Below are 27,830 nucleotides of genomic sequence, written 5' to 3' on the forward strand. Positions count from 1 at the left end.
TTTTTAAATACAAATTTTGTTTAGGAAAAATGGAAGCACCGTCTGTTACAAACCAAACCAAAAAGAGGAGAAAACAGAAGGGAGGGAAAAAAAACAAACAGGAAAGACATATTAGAATTAAACACTGTGGAATGTTAAACAGGTTACGGGCTACCGTTCTAGCCAGTGCGGTTAGGCAGCTTAGTGAATTAATTGCTTAGGAATTAAAAATAAATTATTATAAAATAGATTTCTGTACATTTTACATACATATATATCTCTTTATATACGCAAACCGTGCTGGGCAAGTAATTACAGGGGACTTTCTCACGCCAGGCTCAGTCCCAGCCGAAGTCCTGCCCCGTCATCTGGTAGAACTTCATGTTGAAGGGCCGGTAGAAGTCCCGCAGTCTCTGCACCACCTCCTGGTCTATGTCGGGGTGGGTCCTGCCTTTCGTCTTCCCCAGGCAGTGGGGCTTGCTGCTGCCCTCCGCCTTCTTCAGGCACGGGAACCCCTTGGTTTTGTTGAAGTAGAAGTGTTTGTCGGTGATGATCCTCTTGAGGCCCAGAAAGTCCTGGACCCTGCCCAGCTCCCCCGCGGGGTCGCTGATCAGCCTCTCCCCACTGACGAAGAGGATCTGCCCGATGGGGAAGTAGAGGAGCCAGTTCTCCAGGTGCTTGGCGTAGATGCCAATCTGGATGGCGCTCCACGAGGTGTCGATCAGGCCCGTAGTCCTGTTTTTGAAGGTCAGGCTCTCAAAGGTGGGGATGTCGGGCTTCTTGGAGAGCGTCTGGGTGTAGTCCGAGATGGCTCTGGTCACGGGGTCCCGCACCACCACGATGAGCTTCGTGCCCTTGGACATGGAGGAGATGCGGGCAGGGGCCTCCTTGGTGACGAAGTAGCTGGGGGTCTTCTCCATGGTGATCTGCCCCTCCAGGGTCCTGGGCATGAGGTCCCTGCCAGCAAAGCACAGACATGGGTCAGAACGGCAGGTAATGGGAACAAAAATATGCATGTGCATATATACACGCACACACATATGTTCACACATAGATACACAAGAATTCTTCTCCCTAAAATGCCTACACAGGCCATTTAGCTCGTACAGATAAATCCATTTTCCATTGATTTAGGGATTAGGGGGGGATTATTATTAAAAGCCACTGTATTAGAAATCCAGCTGAGTAATCTCCCAGTTATCCATGAGTGGATTAGCTGGGCTACACTCTGCACCTGGAGCATGGCTACATGTACCACACCAGCTCCAGACTGGTCAGGATGAGTCCTGAGCTGCACCACACAGCTCTCCTGGCTGAGGTCAACAGCAGAGAGCCCTCAGCCCCAACCCAGAGCTCATTTTCCCCCCAGGAATGGTGTAGCAGAGAAGTAGGAGCTCACTGGAGCACATCCACCTTGTCTGGGCATCCTTAGCATCCCAGACACAACACTTTTCCCAATTCAGGCAAGAGGGTGCAATTTGTCCCTGGCTTACCAACAGCAGATTCTCACCCAACCGCACCGGTACTCTCGCACCAAGCTTCACCCACTGCTTTACTGTTCCCTATCGCTGTGCAGACTGGTTCCCTAACATGCACTAGAAGGAGCATCAAGAGCTGCTGCTGGCACCTCCAGCACATCGCACCCAGCCAGGAGAACCTCTCCCCTCCACTGCCACACAGCCTGCAGCAGGTCAGCCAGGATACAGGCTACGACCACAGAGAACACAAGCTCAGCTCATGGTACCCTCACAACACAACACCCCCTCGAAACCTAAAGCCTTCAGCAATTCCGCCTTACTCCCTGGCGATTTCTAATTAACCATGCAGGGAAAAATAGAGAGCTTACAGAAATGATGGAAGCAGCACGCAGCAGGAAGAGTAATTTTTTCCTATCACTCACTAGGCAAGCCGAAATATTTTAGACCATTTGCCAGTTCTTTCCCTTTACAACCCAATGGGACTCATTTGCTCTGGGTTGCAAGACAGTTAAAAAAAAAAAAAAAAAGGCAAAAGGGGAGTCAGCCACAAAATTAAAGCTATAAAACTTGATTAAGTTTTCAAAGAATCCACCCAGCACAGAGAACTACTCAGGCAGTGTGCGATCTGCGAGCCTCAAGTGGCACTCCCCTCCGACGTACGACACTGCACACAGAGGCTGTTCATTCCCCGACGGCCATCTCCTCCCTTACTGCTTTTATGCTTCTACAGCAAAGATCACCACAGGCTCTTGCAATTAAAAAAGTCACTGTTAATTTGTGCTAAAGCCAATGGTTACCCTGATTAAGAAGCCAAGGCAAAAAAATTGACCCATCCGTTCTGAGGCCAAGTAATAGGAAAACCAGGAATGAGAGGTCTGATTGAATCAAAAACTATCACACGCGTATGAAAGTGGGTCGGTAGCTATTTATGCAACACATAAATACTATTTAGCTCACACTGTACCTGGTATTTTACTTCATCAGCTTCTGGCATTAACTCTATGCCACGTGTTTACTGGCGAGGGACACCCAACGACCATACTTCCACCCCCCAGGCAAGGTGTGTTCAGGGGCTGCCCAGAAAGCCCCTTCTCCAGCCATCCATGGTGGGAGATGGTCCCCCCACCAGATCTGCACGGGTCACTGGGAGAAGCTGGACTGTGCAGGGAGGGGGTGTCAGCTTGTGGAAAGCTCCAGCCATGCCCAAGGGTGGTGGCAACCCCTAAAGGCTGCGATTTCAAGGCAAGTGGAGTTTCATATGCAGATAAAAATCACGCTGGTCTACCAGGCACCTGGGACGTGAGAGCTTCTGGAAGTCAGGAGCCAGCGTTTGCCAAAAAACATTAACCAAAATAAAACTCTGACTAATTCTGTGCCTTTCTGGCCAACTCCACAAACCCGTAATGCCGTCACAGAATGAGCCAGTCAATAACGCCCAGAGAGCAAGTCTTAAATCTATCGTGGGCTGATGTGGATTTCGACAGTCTACTTATTAAGTGGTGTCTCTTTTTATGGCCACATTAAACCCGAGTTCTACATCCTGCGCTGGCCACCAACTGCCTTCCAGCTTGATTTAAGAGGTTGGTTTCAACCCATGAAGTCTTTAATGGCCTGGGACCTGCCTGGAGAGGAGGCTGCTGCCCAAGACGTGCTCAGGATGGCTGTGCTGCTCTGGAGCCCTTTGGCTTCAACCCAGCTCCATCAGATTGCTTGCTGCACAGGGCCCTGCACCTTGAGACCCACTTCTCCTCCAGGACTACTACAGTCAGTATTTATCGGTCTCCTGGGAATGACGCAAGGCTTATTTTTTCCTCCTTGCACAAGACAGGCATTGGGTAGGGCTGGGCTGTGAAACAGGAGGAAATTGCCGGGGGTGGAGGTGCTGAGTCAGTTGATCTGGTTGGAAAACACAGGCTCCTAATTAGCGTTTCGACAAACACGGAGGAGTGCACCATATAAGAAGAAGAAAGTAAGGAGCAATTCTTCATCTAAGAGGCATCCACCGGCCTGATGTCAGTCCTTTTGCAGAACCCACAGGTCTTTCGCAGCTGAGGACATCCAACATCCAACTGAGCTGAGAGCACTCAGTTCTGTGCACATCTAGATCTCCCAAAATTGCTATTTTTAGAGAGGACACAAATCCCTGGCATTTGTAGCACATCTTGCTGGTGACCTATCACAGCAAGACGAAGCAAGATGAGGCACACTGACCCTGCTACTGCCCTCTGGCCCGTCAGCACAGGCTCAGGTGGACTGTGAGAATGGAGAGAAATGGAGCCGTCAACCCAAGAACGAGAACTGAACCCACAAATCCCAGCCTTCAGGCCCTAGCTCTGGCATTCTCTTCCTTTGTTGTACCCAGACAGGTGACGGGCATTGCCCAAAACTACGATCCTCAAGACTGTCTCAGACGCTGCCTTGTTTGCAAAGTGGCTGCATAAAAGCTAAACAGCAGCAAGCGAAGCCAAATGTTGTGGCCCATGGATGTGGTTTGAACCTCTGAAAGCATCACATCCAGGAAAGCGAAGTTTTATTGCATGGGCCTGCCAGTTGTGAGGAGCTTTCCCATGGTTTCCATAATCTCCCACTGAGGCACCATCCGTCATGCTGGCAGCCGAGACAACAGAGCCTCAGGGAGAGGAGGAACTGGTAAGTTGGCTGGTCTGAACTCACATTGGTGGAAAAGTCACCAAGAACCGTTTGTTCCCACTCAAACCGCAACTGGAGAAGGGCAACTTGGCCCACGTATAGCACTGCAGCTCCAACACAACATGCTGGACATACGTGGTGGTAGAAGCAGGAGCAGACTCCAGCTCAGAAAACATCTGCCCCTGGGGCTCCAAGACAGCCAGGGCTGCACTGAATGACAGCCATGGCAGAGGGAAGGGGAAAGAGGAGCCATAATGGTCAGGAGAGCTGTCACCACGGTGCCCTGGCAGGACGCAAACCCCTTGGGGAAAAGGAGTTGGGCTTCAGCAGAAACCCATGTTCAGCTCAATGGTGCACGCACAGGTCAGCCCTGGGGCAGCTCCTGGCAGTTGTGGGGTCCCCCGTTGCCACAGAGGCTTCACAGGCACGTTGGAGACCTGGGCAGCTGCTGCCAGCGCTGCCTGGTGCAAGGTAAGGACGGCCGAGGTGCAGCTACTGCTGCTGCCTGTACGGGAGAGGAAAGGGAGATGACAAAGGGAGTCAGGCTGTGGGAAACGGGGAGCTCCACTGAGCCCTTGGACAAAAGCTGCTGCACCAGTCGAGGCGGGCTTGATGGAGACACCACTAAGGGCTGTAGCAGATACTGTAGTGGAAAATAAAGATAGTATGAAAAGCTTGGCAAGCAGTCCCTCCTGCCTTGTTATCCTCCTGCCTTCTGGCAACCTGGAGTTCAAAGACCTCTGGAGCCAGCATCTGCATCCAAATCTTCCCATTTCATAGTGGCTACGAACTGTCTAATCCTTTCAAACCCACAAATACTTTTGGCCTTGAGAACATCCCACAGCAGAGAGTCCCACCACTGAAGCACTGCCTCTACCTGCCATTCGAACCCGCTCCCTGCATCCCTGCTTGGGAAGGGACGAGGCACCTGCTTCGGGAGCACGGAAGAGGAAGGCGAGGATGAGGAGCGCCACAGACTCCTGGCATCCTTCGCTCCCCGCCGAGCCTGGCAGGGCTCAGCGCGGCTCTGCTGACTTCGGCAGAGCTGCCGGCAGCATCAGGGGTCCCAGCGAGAGGAGCGAGCTGCTGCGTGAGCACAGTGAGCACAGCTATGAATTTTCCGCAGGCAGGGAGAGCAGAGCCCCTAACCCTGAGCTATTAACATGTCAAGAGGGACAGGGGAAAAGCTTTTCCTTTAATGAATATTTCCTCAGTGAAGCCTGCACCCTTCGTAGGCGAAGTGATAGGCTTAGTCTAAAGATGGATTGGCCTACTTTACCTATTAACCACTTAGACTAATGTAATAAAGGCTCTCTTTATTCAAACAGCCCTAATCCCCAGCCCCACGCAGCCCTGAAGCCTGGAATAAGAAGGGATGCTAAAGCGAACCCCACCAGGCTGCTGCTCGGAGAGGCAGACTTTGTATATTTTTTTAAGCGCAAACTTCTCCAATGTGAAAACCGGACCCAGAGCGAGATAAATTTACAAAGTGGGGATGACAGGTGGCCAAATGGTAATCCAATCCTGAAGCCTAATGCCCTTTGTGGCAGCTTTTGTCTGCGCAGAGGGGCTCCGGGCTAATCTGCTGCCACTTCTCAAGGAGGAACGGCAAGGGGCCGGGGGGGCGAGGGGACCCCTGCAACCTGTTGCTGCCTTGTTCGCCACAGGTAGGGCAGATCGACGCGCAATCGTTACTGATTTTATCCCCAGGGACGTCTGTTGGTCCCCTCATGCACCTCCTGCCACCCGTGAGCACCTGCTGGGATAAACCCCTGCGGGGTCTGCCGGAGCCTGAAGCCCCGCGGCGGGGCTCAGCCTGGGGGGCTGCAGAGACGCCCATCCCCAGCTGCCTGCCCGCACGGGGGTCACAGTCAGGCTGCCCAGCCGAGACCCGGCACGCCCAGGTGCTCCTGCTGCCAAACAGGAGTCCCGGGGCTGAGCGGATGATGAGTTTTCCTTCCTAGGGTGGGTTTTGTGCTGGATATATTCCTACCCAGCTCCCGGAGCCACCCAGCATCACTTTTGGAGATGCTCCCCCCACTCCAGCATGCTCAAGAAACGAAGTCCCTCTGGTAAGTGTTAGAATCGGGGTGCGCCGTGCCGCAGCGATGGTACCCTCCCATCTCAACCCCCTCCGCTCCAGACCACCCTTCTTGCTCAGTCCTCTGAGCTGCCTCAGTTTCCCTCTAAAAGGATGACAAAACTCTCCTAGAGGAGACAGACAGCTGTGCAGAGAGTATTGTAAAAGCAAGAGAAGCATTGTTACAGTCAAGATAAAACTCTGTAGCATCTGGATGCAGCTACGAGATGCTCACAACAGTCCCCATGGCAGCTCTGCCGGAAGACACAGCAAGAACCGCCTTTGGTGCAGAATTTCTAGACTTTCCCCCTACAGCTGTTCCCTAAGAAAAAGGAAAATAGGGAAAAGGGGAGAAAAAGCAAGTCAAACTATTTTGGAGATCAGCCACATTCAGGCCTGTAATCCAGAACCATTTGCTTTGCAGCCTGGTGGTGCACATGCAGAGCATCCAACCTACTTCTGGTCAGTTCCTACCTAAATTCCTGACTGGTGTTTCAAGAAGACAAAAAGTGATTTCTTCCCATAAAACCAAATTTCAGCAATCTGACTGTTTCTGGGGAAAAAGCCCCCAAATCCTCCCAGAAGGCTGTGTAAGAAACCGCACAGAGTAGATTGAAAGCTTATGGTGAAGAAATGGAAAAGGTAGACACAAAAGCTCTTCTCCCACCCTGGGAGGACACAGAATTTTAGCCTCCAGAGCCATGACAGGGTTTGAAAACCCGAGGTGACAACAAGCCCAGGCAGCATGACTGGGAACATAGTACAGTTTGGTGTACATCATGAATTTGTTATAACTTTTGCTGCTTTTCTAATTTGCAGGTTGGAAAGCAAACAAGAAAAGCTTCAGAGGAAACACGTGCAGAAAATGAGGCAGGTTGAACCTCATCCCCTCCCACACTGATGTTCTCCCGCCTGCTGCATCGTCTCCTGTCCCTGTCCCCAGGGGCAGTTTGGTCCCCTGTCCCCATCCCAACATGCTCCCACTCGGCTTTGCTCCAGCCAGGATCCCACTAAAGCCAAAGGGCTTGTTTCAAACCGCAGTCAGCCCATCCGCTGCCTGACATCAAACATGCTTCTGAGGAGGGCTTTACTGCCACTCCCGCCCTGCACTGCAGTTCTCATTCTAAATCCCCCTGCTTCTCTGCCTTTTCCTCTCCTCCCCCATCCTAATAAACAAATTTAAGCCAAGTGAGCTAAATCTAGTATCGTGAAAAAGAGTTGTAGGCACCCAGGAAAGGATGGGGGTGGCAGCTTTGCCTTCCAGCCCAGCCGCTCTGCCAAGGCAATACCCAGTTGTTCCCAGTCTCCAAAGCAGCATGTTGCTGTCAGTAAGCAGGAAAAATATACAGTGGTGGTCAGAGCAGCCAAGGGCTGGACTAAAACCACACGCTTGTAGCGCTGTACTGGCACCTGACAGTGAGCAAGAGACCTGTCATGTTCTGGGAAGCAAAAACCCACAGCACCACCAGCATCACCAGCTCAGCTCCTGAGGCCACCACACTGGACCCACCTGGCCCTCCTCACTGCAGGGCTGATCACAAACCATCACATCCCAGAAACACTCCTTAAAAGCAAGAACCTGACAAGCCCAGGGAAAGACTGTTAAAGTAATAAAGCGTTTTAATTACATCCCGGAGCCTGCCACCAGCATCAAGGTCAACTGGCTTCAGAATTGCCCACTTGGCTCTGACTCTGCTTTCTGGTGGCAGCAGCTCCGGACAAGGGAAGGATGAAGATGGAGGAGGAGGAAGAAACGGAGAGAGAAGCAATAGCAAATTCCTCTTTTGGGGTGGGAGCACTTGCTGGGTTATTATTTGATACATCCCATTTTTCTTACCAAAATCTTCCCCGGCTCGGGCTGCCTTTGCACCGAGGACCTGTACAGTAGCACGCAGCCTCTCCTCTTTTTATGACCAGTGGTAAGGGCAACATGTGCGCCTTTGTCTCGAGCAGGAGCTCGTTGTTTGGGTTGGCAAATTATACAACAATAAAAGGGAACGGCTGGGAACTAGCCTCAGCCTTTTTTGAAACGGGTGTAACCCTATCCAGCTCCGTCAAACACTCGCCACGACGTTTACACAAACCAGATGATGGGAATTAATGAACTTTGGGGGTGAGGAAGGGGTAGGTAAAGGAGGAGGGAAAGGGGGGGAAAATATGTGGGCCTGAAATTAATGTTTTTCTCACTCTCCTTGCTCTCTGCCCCCAAATCTGCCAGGCACCCTTCACCTGCTGGGGAGTTTGGGGATGAAAAGGAGAGGAGGGTAACGGTGTGCAAAGGCTCCCCATCATGAAGCTGCTCCAGGGCTGCACCAGGGCTGGTGGTCAGGGGTGGCATCACCACATACCCCACAGGAACAGGCTCTGGCCTGGCTGTGGAGTCTGATCTAAATTCCTTTGATGCGGATAAAAAACCCCATCAAAGGCTGGGGAGAGCGGGGAGACGTGGGGCATCGGCAGATGGTCCTTTCGTCCCCACTCCACGTGGGCAGAGCCAGGTCACGCCAAACGGTCCCAGCAAATCAAAGCAAGCAGCGCCTTGAGGGGGGGACGGTGTGCTGCTGCAGTCACGGGGGTTGGGTTTTTTTTGGAGGGGGGCTGGGTGTGGGTTTTTTTTTTTTTATAAAAGACTTGATCCACCTCCCCCAAAGTCACTGCACTCAAATCAGACCTGGGAGCCACCACGGGGGTTTGACCCTCCCCACGCCGCAGACGAGGGACATGGGGCGCTTTGCACGGCCGCAGCACTGAGCAGTTTGCAGCGTCATCCAAGCACCAGACCCGGACAGAGCAGGGCTTATCCAGGCACAAAACCTGGAGGGTTTGGGCCTCTGGGAACAGCAATGGGTGTGACGAGCTGAACCAGCCTCTGCCACAAGGCTGCCTCCCACCCAGCCCAGCCGTAACCCACCCCCGCCCCGAAACTCCCCCACCTCATGGGATTAAGTGGCTCAGTTGGAAGCACAGACTCATAACCAAGGTAAAGACATGTTACTTCTCGCAGGGCTGCTGCCTCATATAGCTAAGTGCCATATATGGTGCGCCATATAGATGCAGCCCATAGGGAAGGAGTAACTCAGAGCCACAGAAACACCTGCTGGGAGCCTTGTCTGCACAGGGACAGGGTCTGTGCTTTCACGAGAGAGCACAAGAGGCCAAAGAGCCACACAGACTCCTTTCAGACTGATGGGTGACGCAGCCGTCACTCCTGGGACGTGCCCGCCCTTGGCAATGGATGCAAAGGCATGAAGTCGGTCTTGGAGGCGGCTGGCCGGAGCAATCCCCCTTCCTACCCCTGATGCTCCAGGCCGGCAGCCTTTGGGAGGAAGGGCTTGAGGGGACAGCACCAGCCTGAAACCTCAGGAGAAATGCACCCCGCTTGTGGGTGCACATGTGGAGGCGCCCACTGGGTGCAGCCCTCTCCTTCAGGCCAGAGCTCCTGTGGCCCAGGGGTCTCCAGCGCTGGCCACAGGAGGACCAGGGCATGCCCATCCCACCCCTCTCTCCCAGCCTCCATCCAAACTCAGGTCAGGGGCTTTCCTGGGCCTGATGCAGTTTGTCCATCAATCCATCTCTCTTCCAACCCCTTGTCCAGGTTCCTTCTGGACCCACGCAGACCCCTCAAGTGCACAGCCCACCCTGGCTGCTTGCTTTGCTCACTGTGCACCAGCTCCCGGCCATGCCATAGCCCCAGTCCTTGCACCGTCACACCAGTCCGTCCCTGCCTCTCTCTCCAGCCTAGCTCTGACTTTGTGGAGTACCATATCTTCCCCCAAGACATCTCTTTGCCAGGCTGAGGTCTCACAGCCTACTCGATCATTCCTCAAACAGAAGCTTCTCCAGCCCTACGCAACAAACATTGCCACTGTCACCAGGTGGACTCATGCACCGATGGAACATGAGCTGCGGAGATGTGGGACTGCCTTTGGACTAGGAAGGGCCAAATTTCCAATTATTTCCTCCCCTCTTCCCCCCGCCACAGCCTGAGGTGTTACAACTGCTCAGCGAGAACCTTCCCCTCTCCTCTGCTGGAGCCAGGCAAGATACCCATCAGCTTCCCCAGTTCATTATATAGGTCCTCCTCTTTATGTAAACACCGAAGCCTCTTTCTGTTCCCCATCACACTTAAAAGAGCTCTGAACTTCCACTAAATAATTATCTTCACGGGGGGGGGGGGGGGGGGGGGGGCAGCACTCTACATATCAAAGAGCTGCTTTGGAGGGATTTACAATAATTTAAGATGAAGTGGTAAATATTCTATTCACTCCAGTTCATCTCCAGTAATAATTATAATCCTATTAGCAAGGTCCCAAGAAAGTGATTGCATTATAATCTAGCGAGCATCTATGCGGATTTCTTGGAGGGGTGGGGGAGGCCATAGGCAAGTAAAGAAGTAAAAGCAACAAAAGATGCAATTGCCAGCACCTCCCCTCCCCCAGAAGGATTTGGTCTCCATTGTCCGGATGCTTCAATAGTGCTTTGCTCTGAAAATAAGAGCTTTTGAGCGCAGTAAGGGGGTGGGGCTGAAACGAGCATCTTATTCCTCCCGGTCACCCCCGGCTCCCTTTCATGGCTGTGGGTGCCCCCGGTGTCGCTCCGGCCGACAAAGAGCACACGGTGCTGTTCCTGGCAGGCGCGGGGGCCGGCAGCAGCGCCGCGATTAAAAGGTAATTGCTGTTTATGGGTGAGTTCTTCAGAATATCACCCAGCATCACCGGACTTCACTGCCCACTGGTCAAGTCATGTGAGATTACTCTAATCTGTCTCCATTCCCCCCCCGCTCCCCCCAGAAGGAAAAAAAGACTGGTTTTGTTTAAAAGCAGAGCAGGGAAGAGGCAGTTCTGTGAAACTCATGATTTAAGGGGGGGGGGGGGAAACCCTAAACCCAGCAGGAAACATGACTGAGCTAACTGGCAAACTGGGACTAAAGACTTCTCTCCAGCAGATCGCAGGGCCAGCTGTCTCTGCCAAACCGTGTATTTTACTCCTGTGCCGTGTCGCCTCTTAGTACACCCCGCTGGAGTGTTTAACTGGAATTTATCCCAGCAGGAGTGCCCCATTTGCACCAGTGTAATCTCCTTCCCTCTCCTCTGGCACCTGAAGGCCCCCAGTATAAAGCCTCACATCCTCCACCAGCAGCAGGTAGTCCGGCTCTGCTCACCCTGGCACGGACCTAAGTCAGCAGCTACTCCAGAGCTGCACTGGTGCGGGTCTGGAACAAGCTATGATTACTCTCCCAGTATCCAAGAGTTTATTGAAAAGCAGTAGAAACATTTTTCTCTATAAATTAAACAGACATCAGCCTGAAAGGGCGGAAAGAGGAAGAATTTTAGGCATCTGCAGAGATTTCAGTGCTCACAACTCACTCCTGGGGAAAAATAAATTCTCTGGACTCCCTCTGCCTCTTACTCTATCGCAACCAGAAAAACCAGCCGTTTCTCATCCCTCAAAAATTTATAGCCTTGAGTTAACATTATGTGTACTAAGCTCCTGCTATGCAAAGATTTGGTAGATCCACTTACGGGTTCATTGCAAGACCAAGCTCTGCTCTTGGAACCTCTTGGAGAGGCTGCTGGTTTAACACAACCTTGTACCACAGATGTTACTTCTTGAACTCAGATTTATTTGGGTAGCACTGATCCTGCCTTTCGCGGGAAGCTGGAACTAGTGTCTGCTGAGCTTGCACTGGCTCAGCACCTGCAAGCACAAAAGTCATGTCCCCATCCAGAAAATAAGGCAAAGCAAGAGAGTCAAGGTCTGGAGTTATCAGTTTATCTGTGGAAAGGAAGAAAAAAGGCAAACCCCAAAATGCATCTCTTTGCTAGCTCAGAGTAGGCTTAAGTAAAGGAAGCCTGGTTTGGAAGAGGCTTAAAAAAACAGGTAAAGAAATCACAGCTGGTGGGGCTTCCAAAACACATCCATGGTATCCAGGTGACAGAAATGGCTCTTGCAGCAGAGGACATGGGGCCAACACAGCTGTCACTTGGCTTCACCAGCTCCATATACCCTGATCTCAAGGGTCTGGTTTCAGCTCCAGAAGGCGGTGGCTGCTCCCACCGCAAAGCCCACCACCGGCCACCAGCTCTCCCACCACGCAGCAGCAGCTCGGCCACGGCCAAGCAGCACCGGTGCCCACTGCTCGCACCACAGCCTCTTCCCAAGGCTCATCCCTCTCACCCCTTCCCTGCATCAAGGCTCAGCCACGACCATCCATGAGGCAGGAGCATCAGGCAGCACCAGCAGCGACGCACCTGCCAGCCCCGCACAGCGCCCATAGCCCCGGACTGACTGCTCCCACACCCACCCATTTGCTCTCTTAATTTGTAGCAACGGCACTAATCCTCTCAAAGGTGTTAAACCCCCACAGGCACTGCTACTCACCCATCTTTTCAACACTTCACCTCCACAAAGGTCTTGGGAAAATGCTTCCTTGCAGCAAAGGGTGCAACCTCCATCAGGTTAAACCCCCTGGATGTTGGGATCTGTGGTTTAGGGAGGCAGAAGCAGGCACGGAGGCGCACAGGGCCAGCACTGCAGACTGCACACAGCTTGCTGGCTTTCAGCTGGTGTCCCAGAAGCACCAGGTGTTTCAAGAATTAGATGCTGAAACCAAGTGGCATCATGACTCATCCAAGAGCCGAACCGCCCATCACCACACATGGAGCGCAGCATCCTCCTGGCTCCCCTGAAGGGATGCGTCGTGGGGCTCGACCCTGCCCCTAGCACAGGACAGACACCCTGCTACCCATCACTTGTCATTTCGGAGCACCCTGAGACTCCTGCCCCCGGCTAGGACCTCCGGTGGCATTCCAAACCCAGGTAGCCCATAGGAGTTTATCTCATCAGCCTCATCCCCACAGTACCTGCTCTTCAAGGCCCCTCTCCAGGGACCTGTTACGCCGTACGCCGGTGGTGGGGAGCCCAGCAAGCAGAGTACATCTTGGTTTGGACCCGAAGGGCATGTCTTGTGCATCTAATGCAGGGGGAGATGGTCCCTTCACGTACCTGCTAGTCAGCCGCACGGCCGCCACGCACCACTGCAGTGCTTCCATAGCCATGCTGCAAGAGCAAGTCGCTTCCCAAAAAAGGGGTTAGCTCAAGAGAAGCAGCCCCTGGTTGGGTCCACTCTAGTGTGGGGGTCCACAGGGTTCATATGGATACGGAATTCCATGGCACATACTTATAAATTAACCTTCTAGTTCAGCGAGCATGCGGGGACCATCGCAGCAGCCGCTCTCGCCACCGAAAGCAGCTGGATGCAGGCGGCTGATCCTGGCACACAGAGGCTGAACGCTCAGAAACACCTAAAAATTTTCCACCCAGGACAGGACTACAAAGCGATGAGCTTCAGCACCCCTTCCCACACCGCCCCTCTCCCCAGGGGCAAGGCCAAGCCACTGCATTTCACCTGCTCCAATTTTGCTAGAAGGAAGGAAAAAAAACCACCCAACAAAACCACCAATAAACCAAAGAGCCACCCCCAAACTAAACAAACATTGCACAAGCCAACAGCCACCGAACAAAACCACCCTGGCGAGATACGGGCAGGACAACGTTCCCCTTTTGCCGCGTTCATAAATCACAGCCCTGCTGAGAGGTCTTTTGTGCTCTCCCCCAGCACAGAAGTTAATGCCCTGCTCTGTGTGCCTGCACAGGCAGGTGACAGTCACGCTGATAACGCCGCCCTTTGTTACACGCCCGCACCAGCAGCCCCGTGTTTGCACTGGGAGGGCTTTGCTTGCCACCTTGACACGCATTTCTCCTAATCAAGCCCAGCCCTCCTGCGCTGGGGCTCTACAGTCGCGATTAGAGGAAAAAGCCTCCCGATAAGCCCCGGAGCCCCTTTCTGCCCCGAGCAACGCCCCAGCGTGCAGCCCTCGGTTCCTGACCCATGCGAGGGGGCGCATCCCGGCCATGTAAATGCCATCGGGGCAAGACATGCCGAAGGGGGGGTTAAACCCCTGTGCTGGGTTAAGAGCCCCAAAAGGGACTGGTGCCAGTAGCAGTCATGTGACAGCTCTGCTCCTGCTCCTCTTCCTCATCGTAGGCACAGTAAAGCAGGGAGGGGAGCAGGGAAGCAGCTTTATTCACCCAGCAGCGCTTTCCTCTGGGCATCAAGAGCCCTTGGAGCATCTTCCACGTGACAGCTCAGCTGGAGCCTGCTAGCTCCTCCGCAGCACATGGGAAGGGAGCTCTCAGGGTGGCAGCCTTGAGACAGATATACATCTACAGCTCTTCAAAAAGCCATGTAGGAACTCCAGGAATCCACCTTCTGCACCTAAAGGGATCCCATCAGCACCCAGCACCGCCTGAACAGTGGAGGCCTTCGAAACGACAGCTCAGAAAGCGTCCAGCTTTCCATTTTCACTACGGAAGAAAGAAAGTTACAATTTTTTTTCTGCCCTTTTGGATAACGCATACATGTTCCTAAGACAGGTTGAGCTCCAGCCAAACTGCAGCAGCTGCAGGACTCACCTGCCTCTCCAGCAACACCCAAACCAGCCTTGTAACTGTGTGGCACTGAGGTTCCTCCTGACTGTCTTAAAGACAAGGGGCTGCCCCCTCTGACTGTCAGCACACAGGTCACCTTCCCAGTGGCCAGCCAACGGTGGAGAATAACAAACTCACCAGAGGTCGACCAGCTACATGGGAAGGTGCCCAGCCAAGCACACCCTGTACACACCAGCTAGCTGCTCGTTACCCTGAGCATCCCATCCAGTGGGACAATAATTTAAAACTGGTTTAGACTTTACTCCAAGCTGACCACCCAATTGATCTCTGAAAGTCTCCTGCCTGCTTCCCATGATGGGAAGGGTGGCACCAACCATGACCCAAACCACCGGTGATCTGGACGCTGGCCCAGTTGGCGTGTCCCATGTCCCCTGTTGGGATGAGCTATATTTGCCACCTGCTGGAACAAAAGGCCTGGCAAATTAATGCACTGGTGATCCTCTCAGTACTGATCCCTAAATGCATTTTAGCATAAATGGGATTGTCACCTCAACTCATTTGTTAATGGATTTGTGATTTACACTCGTAAAGAAGTAGCGTTGGAAATTAAGATCGCTCCATAGTAAACAGACCAGGGCAGCAAGGGAGACACATTTGTCCAGAATGGGATTTTTTCACCCCAACATCTCCAACCAGGCCAGTATGAACCTCCCGAGTCTCCCCATCCTTTTCACCCCTCATGCCAAACATCAAAGACAGAAAAAAAAAAAAAAAAGAAGCTCCAGGACAAAAAAGTAGCATTCCCATTGAGGCAATTCAGCTCCAGGTTTGTGGTGCCACTGCGTCCCATGGTGGGTCCCCAGCGATGCTGTGGGACTCTGGGTAGAGCAGAAGGTACCAAACCAGCCTTGGGAAGGAAGGAGTGAAGCTCCCAGCACAGAAGGGAGACAGGCACCAATTAGAAAACATGAAGGAGCAGGTTTGTCTGCAGACTCCCCTCCTGCCCCAGTCATTACATGGGATCATGACGTGGTCATAAACAGGCAACAAAATACAGTCAAGAGCTCTTTAAAGAGCAGGCTCAGCTGGTGGAGATGCTCTGCTGCAAGTACAACAGATGCAAAGCACTGCTTCTAATTAAAAAGGCATTCGCGTAATTAGAGACTGCACATCGCCATACCAATGATTCGATCTAGTCCAGCACACTCACTCGGGCTGTGTTTAAGAGGGCTCTCCATGACTGCTTGGGTTGTCTGTCCTTGTAACCCTGCCCACCTCCTCACACCCCGCCGGCTGGGACGGCAGGGCCACCGCTACAGTGGCAAGCAGAGAGGACCTTATGGAGCAAAGTCACAGGTGTCAAAACCCAGCACCGACCTTCTGCATCCCACCCAGTTTCCATCAAGAGCTGACTTGCTTCCAGAGCAGGTGATGGAGCTGAATTATCCCCTGCCCTTCTACACAAGGAGCACAGAGGGCCAGTCTGCTGAGGCCTTGGAGCACAACCCAAGTGAAATGACTTTTCCCTGAACACTGAGGACTCTGAATGAGAGCTATTGTTATTCAGATGAAACCAAGTGTCAGATTAACAAATCAATGGGCATAAGAGATATAAAACGAGTTACTATTGAAGCCTTTCAAATACCCAAACATATGGATGAACCAAATGTGAATTGTAATTGACTCACCCGTACCTTTGATCTCTCCAGCCTTGGGTTCCCAAAGAGACAGCCCTGCCCCCTCCGACCCAGGCTGAACTGATGGGGGCTCCATCCTCACAGAGCCTTTTCCCTCTGCCTCCATCTCCGGGATGTGGATACAGCCTGGCACTGGGAAACTGAGGCAGCCAGCTCTGCCTCTGAGAGCCATGGCCACCCCGCACTACCCAAATGCAACCTGACGTGTGGAGCCCACGGACCCCGGGCACCTGTCCCCACCAGTGCCCATCCCTGCTGGTGGCCCTCGGTCAGCTGGCCTGCAGGAGGAGATGGCCCGGGAAGCAGCAGGCTCTGGAGCAAGCGTGGGCAGTGCCGACACTCACTGCCCCAGTGCTCCTGGAGCCGGCTGTGGGGTCTGTTCGGCTTTCCAAGGATTTCACTGTGCAAAGCCAAGAATCAGACTTTGCTGATGGGTTTGTGCACGCGCCCTGCCTGCAAAACCCAGCCTGATCGGGAAGTGCTGAAAGCTGCTGTGCCCTTCTCCAACTGCCTCGACAGCGCGCATCCCCTATGCTTGATTAAGAACACAGTTCTTAATTTTCCGGAGGTGTTTCTGCAGCTACCTTAAAAATAACCTAGAGTTTGAACTAAACATTATCCCTAAATTTTTACTTTCAGGGCTTGGAATGAGCGAGTTTTGACCAGTTTCAGATAGAGAGATGCAAGAGGGAGGAAAAAAAAGCACCAGTTTTGATACCATACAAATCTCAACTCCACGGGAGCTGCAAGGCAAGCATCTGTTTGGGTTCAGTTTCAAGGCTCATTACAAACTCTAAGTTGCTGCAGCTATTCCAGGAAACCCAGCCCAGCTTATTCCCCTACCTCCACGCTGCAAACCCCACACAGAGAGTCTGGAAGTGCCTGTTGCTGAAGGCAAACCCCAGGAGCTGCTCCCAGCATCGGGCACCGACACAGCAAAGCCATCCCCACCGGGAGGGCAGAGACTTTGCACGTGTCCTTTCCTCCAGCACCAACACGAGGACTGGGTTTGATGGGGGAACTGGGTGAGCCAGGGAATCCATGAGAGCAGGTGCTGCTCTGCCCCCATCCCTTTTGGGCTCAGATGCTGCTTAACCCAACTGGTGAGCCTTGCTGGGACGGCTGGGCGTGTGACAACTGCCGGGCTCACCCACAGAGGAACTGAGGAAGACGACCATGGGGAGGAAGGCAGGCGAGAGGAAACTCCCGGGCTTTTAATCTGCTTTAGGACCACGTGAGCTTTCTGTTTATATATAGCTTAATTAATTATTACACTACATTTAGCAGTGTGACCTTGAAATTGTCTCTGGGGGGAGCCAGCAGGCGCGGTGCAGCCGGGGCAGGCGGCCAAGGCGCCGGTGTGTGCCGAGCCGTGGCGTGGGGCAGGCGGCTCCTCCAGCGTGTCCGGCTGTCCGGCCAGCGCCAGCCTGTAATTACGGAGCCTTGGAGCAGACAGCAGCTCCCAGCCCCTCTCGGCTTGCAGCAAACCCAGGTTGAAACCCTAACCGGCTATTCCACTTCTGCTTTGGCAAGGCTGATATCTTCTCCCAAGGCTTCCTTCGCAGTTCAACACCCCCTATTAGCGATTCCCTCCGCTTTACAAAATGCCATGCAGACAGCCCAAGGCTCATTAGCTACCAGACCAGCTCATGAGGGAAATTAAAGAGAAAAAAAGAACAACCAACAACAAAACCAAACAAAACAACTACAAGCTTTGTGTTAAGTTGCAACAAGTTCAGTGTGCGGCGCTGGGGAAGAAGGAAGGAGATGAACTTTGCTAAGCCCTTCCTCACCAAGGGGCAACGCTCCAGCTGTTGGCTCTCCGGCAGCCCAATTTGCTCAGTCCAGCTGTGGCGAAGCCAGGGCAGATGTTCAGGGATGTGTTTACACTCACCCCCGCAGCCCACCGCCCCGCTGATCCTGGGCAAGACCTTTGGGAGCTTCCTCCGTCTTAACCCAATTGTGGAATATGGGGGCAGCCACAGCACTCGGGGGACCAGCTCCAATCCGGCACAATTCACTACAGGTGGCACCAGAGGCAAGCGCAGGGGGTTTGGAGCAGAGTGGCACAGCATCTTGGCGTCAGGCATCACCTTCACCCCACCACGGGGCACAGAAAGCCAGGGGGTCCCTCCGCCACCCACATTTAGCAGCCACCTTCGCAGCCTCGTGCATAAACCAGCTGAGGACCGTGTGCCGCCGCGGCTGGGACCCAAGGGCTGGGACACCTGCTGTTTGCTCCAGCACCTCCTGCTCACATTCCAAGCCTAATACACCTTTAGAAAAAACAAACTGAAGGCATGCCAAAGCTGCAGGCCTTGCCAGTTTTTAAACAAATATTTAATGGCTCAATGAAGCAGCAAAGCATTTTATTACTAAAACGCCAGGGTTTCATCCTCCCCCTAGTGACGGGAAGACCTCTGTGCCGAGCCACAGCATCGCCCGGCTCAGCCCCATGGACCCCGCTCCAAATCAAAACCACCAATGCCATTTAACCCAGTGCAATGCCAGTCCAGTCTACTTTTCACCTGACTGGCAGTTTTCTAAAGTTTTCCTACACCTCCACGTGCCGCGCATCTCTACATCACGGACTTTCAGGTTTTAAGACAAGTTTGCATGTGATGCTCGAGACTGGCTGTAAGCTCGGGGCTTTAATGTAAAGGTTGCCTATCTACTTGGTCAAAGTTAATCGCTGTAATGGATTTTGGCTTCTGTGGAGACATGTTCTGCACTCACACTCACACGGACACACGCCGAGGGCCTGATCCTGAAGCCCTCCCCCAGGCAGGGCTCCGGGCTGCGTTAAATCCAGTCCGGGCACCTGGTCTGGTGCTGGCCACCAGCACGCTGCTGAAGACTCATCTCCTTGTCAGAGCCAACTTCTCACGTGAAAAGCATATTTTTTAGAGAGAACTGGCATTTTCACTCCAGCCACACTCAGTGCTGCCAGACTGTGGTTGTGGCAACACAGGATCTGGCCTTGCATTCACTTTCAGCAAGGGATGTATAAAATATATACATCCACCTATAATATTATACACCGGCATATAAAGTGAAAGCCCATGCGCAATTCTCACTTCTCCTGGACGAGCTGCCTGCTGCGCTGCCAGGAACACGCACCCGAGGGGAGAGGCCATGCCAGTTCCAGGGAGAGGTTACAACTGCTCGCTTTTATAACAAACCAGCCACTCGGGTAGATTTGCAGAAGCCTCCAGCAGCACTAGCCCAGAGGACTGGCCAGATGACAGTTCTGGGCTTACACATTTTAGCTGCGCAAGACTTACAGGAAGGCAAGGACAAGGGAGGACCGCTCCCCAGCAAAGGCTGGCAGAGCCGAGCTCCTCGGGTGATGCCATGCAAAGCCACGCGGAGAGCAGGGTTAGCCACACGTGGCCCTGCACCCACGACCAGCTGCAACTGAACTTCTGGGTCAGATGCTCTGCTGACGTAACGTGCGATGGCTCCCTTGAAGCCAGCACTAAGTCACAGCATCCCGCAGTACAGATGTTCTTTCTCCATCCTTCTTCTGCAGCGAGAAAACAAAACAGATTTTGAAGCAGCTACTTCCAGGGCATTTCTGAGAAGTTAACGCAGATGTAGAGCGTTTAGCAGAACACGGCACTGATTTTCCCTAAGTTCTCTCTCTCTCTCCCTGCTACCCACCACATGGCAGGGCAGTGCCACGCTCACGTATTTTAACGGAAGACATTTAAAATCCTGAATTATTTACTTGAGGTCTTCTGCCAGCAGCACTCGCGAGGTCTCACAGGTCAGCAGCCAAGCGAGCCAACTCACAGCTTCCCACGCACCCCTCCGCACCCCGCGATGGCCCTCGCTCCCTCCCAGTACAAGGGCACCACGTGCAAAGTCACTGTCACAGAGTCCATCTTCCTCCTCTGCCTTCAGAGCTCTTACAAAGAGAACACTGCCACAGGGAATGCTTGAAGCCAACGTGGCACCAGGAGAGGTCGTCTCCTTCCTGTCACTTTTATGAAGGACTGAGGTCTACTGCACACCACATCTGAGCAGTGTCCACCATCCCCAGGCGGAGAGATGCTCCAGACAAGAGGGACTGCACTCCTGCCCTTGGCTTCCGCTTCTCACCTGCCCCGTGGCACGAAGCAATGCCCTTCCTGGCTTGTCTCTGGGCACCCTGCAACCACCTCCAGTCCAGGAGCAACTCCCTAATGGCAAAGCTATGCCATCGGTAACCCCCTGCTGTGAATTAACCCCACCTGCCCTCCAAGCCTGCCGATAACCAATGCATTTCATCATGGGAGCCCTTGTTTCCATTAAAAAAAGTCAAGATAAGGTCCATTTACTCGGCTGCTGGTGGTTCCGGCTGCTGAGCCGAGCTCCTTTAAAAAGCACACAGTGTTTCTGGCGAGCTAATTAAGAAACACACAGCAAGCTGCTGAAAGACCTGAAATTGCAACGGCGTGGGCAAGCCCTGGTACAGTCATCAGCAGCAAGTCAGGACCCAGCAGAGCACTTGAGTCATTTCACAAACCGAGGAAGAGGCCTCTCCTCCAGCTCCTCCTCACACACCACACGGTGACAACAGGTAGCAGCCGATAGCCCCTGACCTCCGAATTACACCGCTGAAATAACGCGCCCGGCTCTTTGTTGTTCTTTGAGCCCATACGTTACCCATCCCACATGACCCTGGCCCATTCATTACCCCCTGAACCCATTGATCACCCATGGTGACACCACCAACAGGGACGAACGCTCAATGCTGAGCAATCGCTAAATTAGACTTCTTCCTACTTGGGATAGATTAATAGCACCGAATCCAGGCTCGAGCAAACAGCCGTTTAGCATGCGAGGCCTGATGGTAAGAGCAGTCCACAATCAGGAGACTCAGCTCAAAAACCTGGTGGTTTGGGTAGAGTTTTTATAGCCACCGCATCTGGGGTTTGCTGGATGCTTTTAAACACAAAGCCTTCACTGGAAGCGCCTTGAGGTATCCAAAGCTTGGTGTGTGTTACAGACATCTGCCATGGCCCACTTGAAAAGAAAAAAAAATAAAAAATAAATAAATCCCCAAACCCAGAGTCGAGCCCATGGGTTTTCATTCCCATCATTTTCATGCCAAGAAGGAGCACAACGCTCCCCGGCACGCCGCGTGGTGCTGCGCTAACGCGATTAGCCAGGCAGATCCACCATCCACATAAGTCAGCCCCAATGCATGGTCAACTTTGAAAAGTTCAGCAGCTCGACAGGTGAGGCCATGAAACCCGATCACGGCAGACAATGTCGTCCCCCCCCAGCGTCGTGCTGGGAAGAACTTGTCACGTGCGTCATATCGGGCAACATGCTTGAAACAGAGCAGCGCGCTGAAACCCCAGCAACACGAATAATCTTTGCCATCTGTTTGAACAACTCAACCCTCCTCAGATCTAAAGGAATGATCCCATGCAAACACAAGGGCCTTGCTGACTGATTATAGCAGCCCAGCCCTTCTTTTTTGGGGCCATTTTCTCCCAGACTTTGCACAGCGGCTAAGGCAACATCACGGCGAGCTGCTTCAATGGCCAAGGGGGAACTGAGCCCTGTGCATGTGTCGAGGGGACCAGTAAAAGTCCCCGCGTGCTTAAGCACAATGCAGTGCAAAGTCTGTAGCTGATTTTTAATTTTTTCTTTCTTTTTCATGGAGAAAACTAGGACAGGAAAGCAGCTTGGCAAAGCCACCCCAGAGAACACAACTGTCCTTTAGGATATGCTCGTTACAACCCAACGCAGCTGACGAGAACGCGCTGGAGGAACTGGTCTTTGCTCAGATACAGTCATTAATGCCCAAAGTCCAGCTGGGAGAATCAAGACTGTTCCCAAACATCCTGGGGCCAACGAACCTTGCGACACCCAGCGGAAACAACACGTTGAGTTGAGCAAGCACCTTAGTTGTGTCCATGCCGACAGCTCCGCATGGACCCGCGTGCTGCCGGTGAGGCTGTGAAGCGCGGTGGCAATCAGGCAGCAGGTATTAAACCCTCGCTGCCACTGGAAAGTTGGGATTATACGGAACAGCCAAACACTGTGGCAAAATCCTGCCTTGCTCAAGATCTGCCCTTGGTTCAGCAAGACTCTCACCCTTGAACTTTTAACCATCATTGCCTTGTCCCTCCCCTGCTCCCAGCCTGGCTCATTGCAAGCATCAGCACCACACCGCTCACACCCCCACACACTCCCTGGGGCAAAAAAAAGAGGCTCCTGGGGAAAAATTAAATAAAAGCAAAAAAATGAGGAAGTTTCTCATGATTCAGGAATTGCTGTGAAGCAGCGCTTTGCACATTAAGGTCCCCAGTGCTTATTGAGGTGACTGGGGGGGTCTCAGAAATGCGTGTTTGAAGGTGTTCATTGCACAGCACTGGACCATGGGGCCTGATCCTGCTGGCCCAAACCACCCAGTCTCAGCACGGAGAATGAATTAAGGCAGCTTGGCAATAGCGGGAAGATGAAGCCCCAGCATTTTAAAGAGGGGTAAAAAAAAAAAAAAAAAAAAGGAAAAAGAAGCAGAGGTCTCCTCTCTGCGGTGCTCGAGGCAGCGGCGGGGCCACTGGCGGCACAGCCATGGCACGAGGTTTCCTAGCAGAGGGCTACAGACTCAAAATATAAATCCGTGATGTTATGTGGGGCTGGGAATGCTCAGCCCACAGCAGGAGGGACTGGATACTACAGCCCACTGGGCCTAAAACGATAGGAGAAAAAATAAAAATAATAATAAAACCCAAGAAATAAAACCCCAAAACATGTAACGCTAATCACATGATCTTTTTTTCTTACCTTACATTAATTATAGGACAACAGGCTTTTAAGTCCCTAGTGTATTTAAACATGCATCATCGTTGCATGGAACGAAAGAAGTAAAAATAAAAAAATAATTCAACAACTGTTTTCCTAGGTTTGCAAGGAACACTTTTCCCCCCCAACCCACACAGTAAACCCATAAGGAAACAACAAGTTCCCCACGGGCTGCCAGGCAGGCTGCTCGTCCCAGCAGCCGGACACATGCGAGCCCAGGCTGCGGAGCCCAACTCCTTACTGCGGAGAAGAGGAAGCTTCTTTATTATCCAAAAATTCCAGGCGCTACTTAAAATTAGTTTGCAATAGTGGCTGGATCCCGTTTCTCCTCTGTCATGGTACATATTTTCACTTGAAGCAGTTAACATGCTGTATTCATTACCAGGGGGAAAGTCCCGCAATGTGCGTACAGAAGTTATTTCCATTAGGTTTCTAGTTATCTCACTATCGAAAAATCAATTTATTTTTTCCCCTCTCCTTTCCCTCTGCTTTTCAGGAACACTGGTCAGCACCACTTGATGCTGTTTCTCTTCCACACAAGCAAATAATAATAATAATAATAATAATAATAATAATAAAAAGTCATTTCACTTGGCAGAAAACGGAACAAGAAAAAAGTTTGTATTCCCTCCTTCAAAAGTTATTTTCTACAGATGAAAACTTTAGACAGAGACCAGTAGTTAATATAAATATGATTAATCACAAATACCCCAAAATATAAGCTTTCATCAAGATAAATATGCAAATTTGTGATGCCTTCAGTCTCTCAGAAATCTGAAAAAAAAAAAAGTTACAATGGAACACTTCACTGTATGTCAGGAACAATTTAAACAAACAAAACCCCCTAACACATATGACCAAATTTAGCCAGAAGCCAGTCAAATAAAATATACTTTCAATGAGATGCGGGTCAAAAATTGCTTCCTCATCTTCTCAAAGCCAGTCAAATGGATTTCAGCCGCAAGGACGGGGTGCTGGGGGCACCAGTAACTCCCTCAGTTCCAAAGTTCAGTCAATTTGTGCAAAAGCATCTGAAACGCGGAGACAAGGCTTGCCCAGCTCGCTGCGCAGCGGCTGGCACCGCGGATGGTTTATAGCATTTTTAATCTGATTTTATTGGGCCGTTAACAAGAAGATACAAACACATCTCCTTATGGACATTAAGATAATAAAGAAAAGCCTTGTTAGGGCTTGGAGAAATAAGCATGCTGCTGAGGAGCGCTGAGAAGCCAAGACTGACTGCAGTCGGTGGGAGTTTGGAGTTACACAGTGTCCGATTTCTAACGTCGAAAATTATAGGAACAAACTTCTGCATCTAATTCAAACGGAGGTAGGAAATAACACACAATTACCCAACAACTTGCCTGTCTATTTGAACAAATACATCCTCTTTTCCATACCTTTGGCATTATTTAGTCCTTCCCCCCCGACCCCGAGCGGCTCGGGGTGCCCATCCCACAGCCGGCCAGCCTCCGATCCTCTGGGAGAATCACACCCCAGTGATTTCCAGACCTCCAGCATCACTTACACTCGCTGCTCGGGAGCGTCACCACTCAGACCTGAAGATTTGCTGTATTTCAGTTAAAACGCCCTTTTTGCAAGGACACCATTCAATCATGTAGCAGTGTGCTTGCAGGGATTGGGCCCGCGCTGCTTAAAATTAAGCAGCTGATAAGGTGAAACTTTAAGAAGTTACATACAACTTTGATGCCAGCTTCTCCGAATTTAAAAAATAACATGTATCCTTTAAATAATGACTTTCACCCACTGCATCTGGAACAACAGATTAATGTAATCGTAAGCATTATTCTCTCCTTCTCCCCTTCCACCTCTTACTTGTAAAAGATTAATCAACCATTTTATGGTCTAATTTAGGTGCCTAATTAAAAACAGAGTTCAACACGTACACCACCATTTTGCTAATAAATCCTGACAGGTCTTCTGCTCTGTTCTATGCAAGTTCTCCTTTCAAAATGCGAGACTGATACATTTTTTTTTTTTTTTAAACCGACTCAATTCATAAAGATTTCATCTTGGTCACTACGGGACGACACGCTGCATCCTCCACCAAAATTCCAGAATCCCAGAAAACGAAAGCGGTTGCAAAACCGACTTCCCCCCTCGCCAGATCTTATCCTGCGTTCATTTCACTAACTGCTGAGGGATGGCAACATTAAAAAAAATAATAATAAATAAAAAAACCCCAACCCAAACTATAAACCTAATCGGGCTCGCAGGGTGGGAGTTTTGAGACTACAAAGGTTAAGATTCGGAACTTCCCAGCTCCCATCTAGCTCCAAAGTTTCCATCCCTGCTCCTTCAGCGTTCCTGTAAGCACTCAGCAGAAAGGCAGAGTCAAAATATTCCCGATAAAGGAACTTCAAGCATAAAAAGGATGAAAAGGAACTTAATTGCGGTGGGCGCCGGCGCGCCGTGTCCCACCGGCTCCCCCGCCGCAGGGGCCGCCCCGCACCCCCCGTGCGGGATGCCAGCCCGCAATTTAGCCTTTTCCCGCAGCTAAAGCGCTCCGCACCCCGTCCGGAGGTACCCCCGCAACCCCCCGCGCTCCCCCGCAGCGCCGCGCCGGGACCCGCGCAGCGGATCGGCTGTAAAGCGGGTTATAGCGGCAGGAGAAAGTTAGCGGAGAGTGAGCGGGAGCGGTCGGGGCTGCTTCCCCCGGCGGGAGGAGAAGCCCCCCGGGGCGGGAGGAGAAGCCCTTGCCCACCCCAGCGCCCACCCGGGGGCTGCGGCTCCGCCAGGCGGCCCCCAGCAGCGCCCCGAGCCCGAGGGAAAACAGCCGCTCGGGCAAAAAGCCCTGGAAGCACAACGAAATGAGTGTTAATTTTTATTTTTTTTTAAATTTAATATTTAACCTTTCTTTAAAGATTAAATACGCTCTGGCTAGCGTGCAGCCTGCGAACACCCAGCCGCCGCTTGCACTAGCGGGGAAGGCAAGTTCCGCGAAGGTTTCCTGGGTTTTATTTTGTATTTTTTTTTAATTTTGGGGGTTGCTTTTTCGGGGTCTGCACCTAGCGGAACGCCCGCACTCCGCCGCGGGCGCTGCCCCCGCCGCGGGCCGGGGACCCCCCCCGCACACCCCGGAGCCCCGAGGGGCGACTGGCTACCTGTACCAGGCGAGTCCCCGCTCGTAGTTGCGATCGAAGAAGTGGGGCTCGGCGCCGACGGCGCGGACGTCGGGGTGCACCCGCAGGAACTCCAGCAGCGCCCGCGTCCCCCCCTTCTTCACGCCGATGATGATGGCCTGCGGCAGCCGCTTGGTGCCGGAGCCGTTGAAGAAGCTGGAGATGGGGCTGGCGGCGTCGGGCGCTGCCCGCTGCTCCTCCAGGCTGCTCTCGTCGCCCGCCGCCCCCGGAGCCGGCGGCAGCAGCTGGGGCAGCGGCGGGGCGGCGCGGGGCGGTGCGGGGGAGCCGCGGGCGGCCAGCCCGGCGCAGGAGCCGGCGCAGGAGTAGAACATGTAGAGCCAGAGGAAGAGCATGATGAAGAGCAGCAGGAGCCTCCGCCTCAGCGGCGGCAGCGCGACGGGGACATCGAGGCAGCGGTTCAAGCGCTGCCCCATGTGCCCGCGGGCGAGCCGGGATGCATGGCTGGCGCTGGCCCGGCTCGGCTCGGCTCTGCCCGGCGCCGCATGGGCACCCCGAGCCCCAGCGCGGCCCCGCACGCGTGTGCGCGGCGCTGCCCGCCCGCCGCCCGCCCCAGCGCCGCTCTCCCGCCGCCGGCAGCGCAGGCAAAGGCAGCGGCGGCGGCGGGGGCGGGGGCGGGCAGCGGGGCCGGCCGACGGGCAGAGCCGCCGCCCTATCACGGCCGCGCTCTGCCGCATAATGAGCCGGGCGGAGCGACCAACCGGCTGCCGGGGGCGGGGCGCGGGCGGGAGGGGGCGCGCCCATTGGCTGGGGAGGCGGCAGCGGGCGCGGGGGGGCGCCCCGACCCACCCCGGTCCGCGCCGTCGGGGGCGGCGGCTCTGCACCGGCCGCGATAGCGCTGCGGCCCCATCCCGCCGCGTCCGGGCCCGCTCGCCCGGCGCCTGCATGGGGCGGGGGGGTGGGGTGTCAGCCCCGTGCCCCGCAGCGCCGGGGGCTCCCCCCGACGCCGGTCAGGTGCCGTGCGGGGCGGCAGCGCCCGAACAGCCCCTCGCCCAGATTCCCGGGGAACTGCCGGGGACGCGCGGGGGACGGGGGACGCGCCGGTGGGACAGCCGGGGGCTGCGGGCGGACAGCCCTCCCCGGCTCGCCGTGTGTAACCCGCATCTCCGCAGCAGGGAGCCCCTCCTGCCGTGGTGGGCCCTCGCCCCGGACACGCGGACCCTGACAGCCGAGCCCCCAGCCCCCCTGAGGGGGGGGTGCGCCCCCCTCCAGCTCTGCCCGGTACCCACCGCGCCACAGGGGCTCAGCCGGCCCCGGGGAAGGGCGCTGGCCCGGCCCCGAAGCCCCTCTCGGTGCTCACCCTCCGGCCCGTCCGGAGCTGCCTCGGGGGTGGGCGCCGCGATCCCTGCAAGCCCTCGGGAAAGTCCTTTGGGACCAAAGGTGCTTGCCTGGAGGGGAGGCGGTGGGTGCTGATGCTTTCAGCAGCCCTTGTTCCCTGCCCCACACATCCATCCAACGTGACGGTGGAACCTTCTTAAGGTCCGATAGATGATATTTAACAGACTCACCCGAGTGTAAATTCTGCCTGACC

At 53.4% G+C, this 27,830-nt stretch overlaps 1 protein-coding gene and 1 long non-coding RNA gene across 2 annotated transcripts; one reads left to right on the forward strand and one right to left on the reverse strand.

The window, feature by feature from the left end:
• LOC119158129 (heparan sulfate glucosamine 3-O-sulfotransferase 3B1-like) lies at positions 1-26,859 on the reverse strand. Its single transcript, XM_037409676.1, has 2 exons — positions 26,264-26,859; positions 1-936 (listed from the first exon to the last, which is right to left on the reverse strand). Exons 1-2 carry the CDS (start codon positions 26,713-26,715, stop codon positions 318-320), a joined length of 1,071 nt encoding a protein of 356 aa, XP_037265573.1. The 5' UTR covers positions 26,716-26,859; the 3' UTR covers positions 1-317.
• On the forward strand, positions 2,422-8,194 carry LOC119158134. Its single transcript, XR_005107773.1, has 2 exons — positions 2,422-5,773; positions 6,071-8,194. It is a non-coding gene; the product is annotated as an uncharacterized LOC119158134 (long non-coding RNA).
• Positions 26,860-27,830: the final 971 nt, after the last annotated feature.

Source organism: Falco rusticolus, chromosome 1 (genome assembly GCF_015220075.1).
Source record: "Falco rusticolus isolate bFalRus1 chromosome 1, bFalRus1.pri, whole genome shotgun sequence".
NCBI classification, from domain to species: Eukaryota; Metazoa; Chordata; class Aves; order Falconiformes; family Falconidae; genus Falco; species Falco rusticolus.

Excerpts from the sequence above, each read along its gene's own strand:
- LOC119158129 (XM_037409676.1), bottom strand. The coding sequence starts at position 26,715 with ATGGGGCAGCGCTTGAACCGCTGCCTCGATGTCCCCGTCGCGCTGCCG. Across the intron at positions 937-26,263 it reads CGGGGACTCGCCTGGTACAG|GGACCTCATGCCCAGGACCC; the intron begins GTAGCCAGTCGC and ends CTTTGCTGGCAG.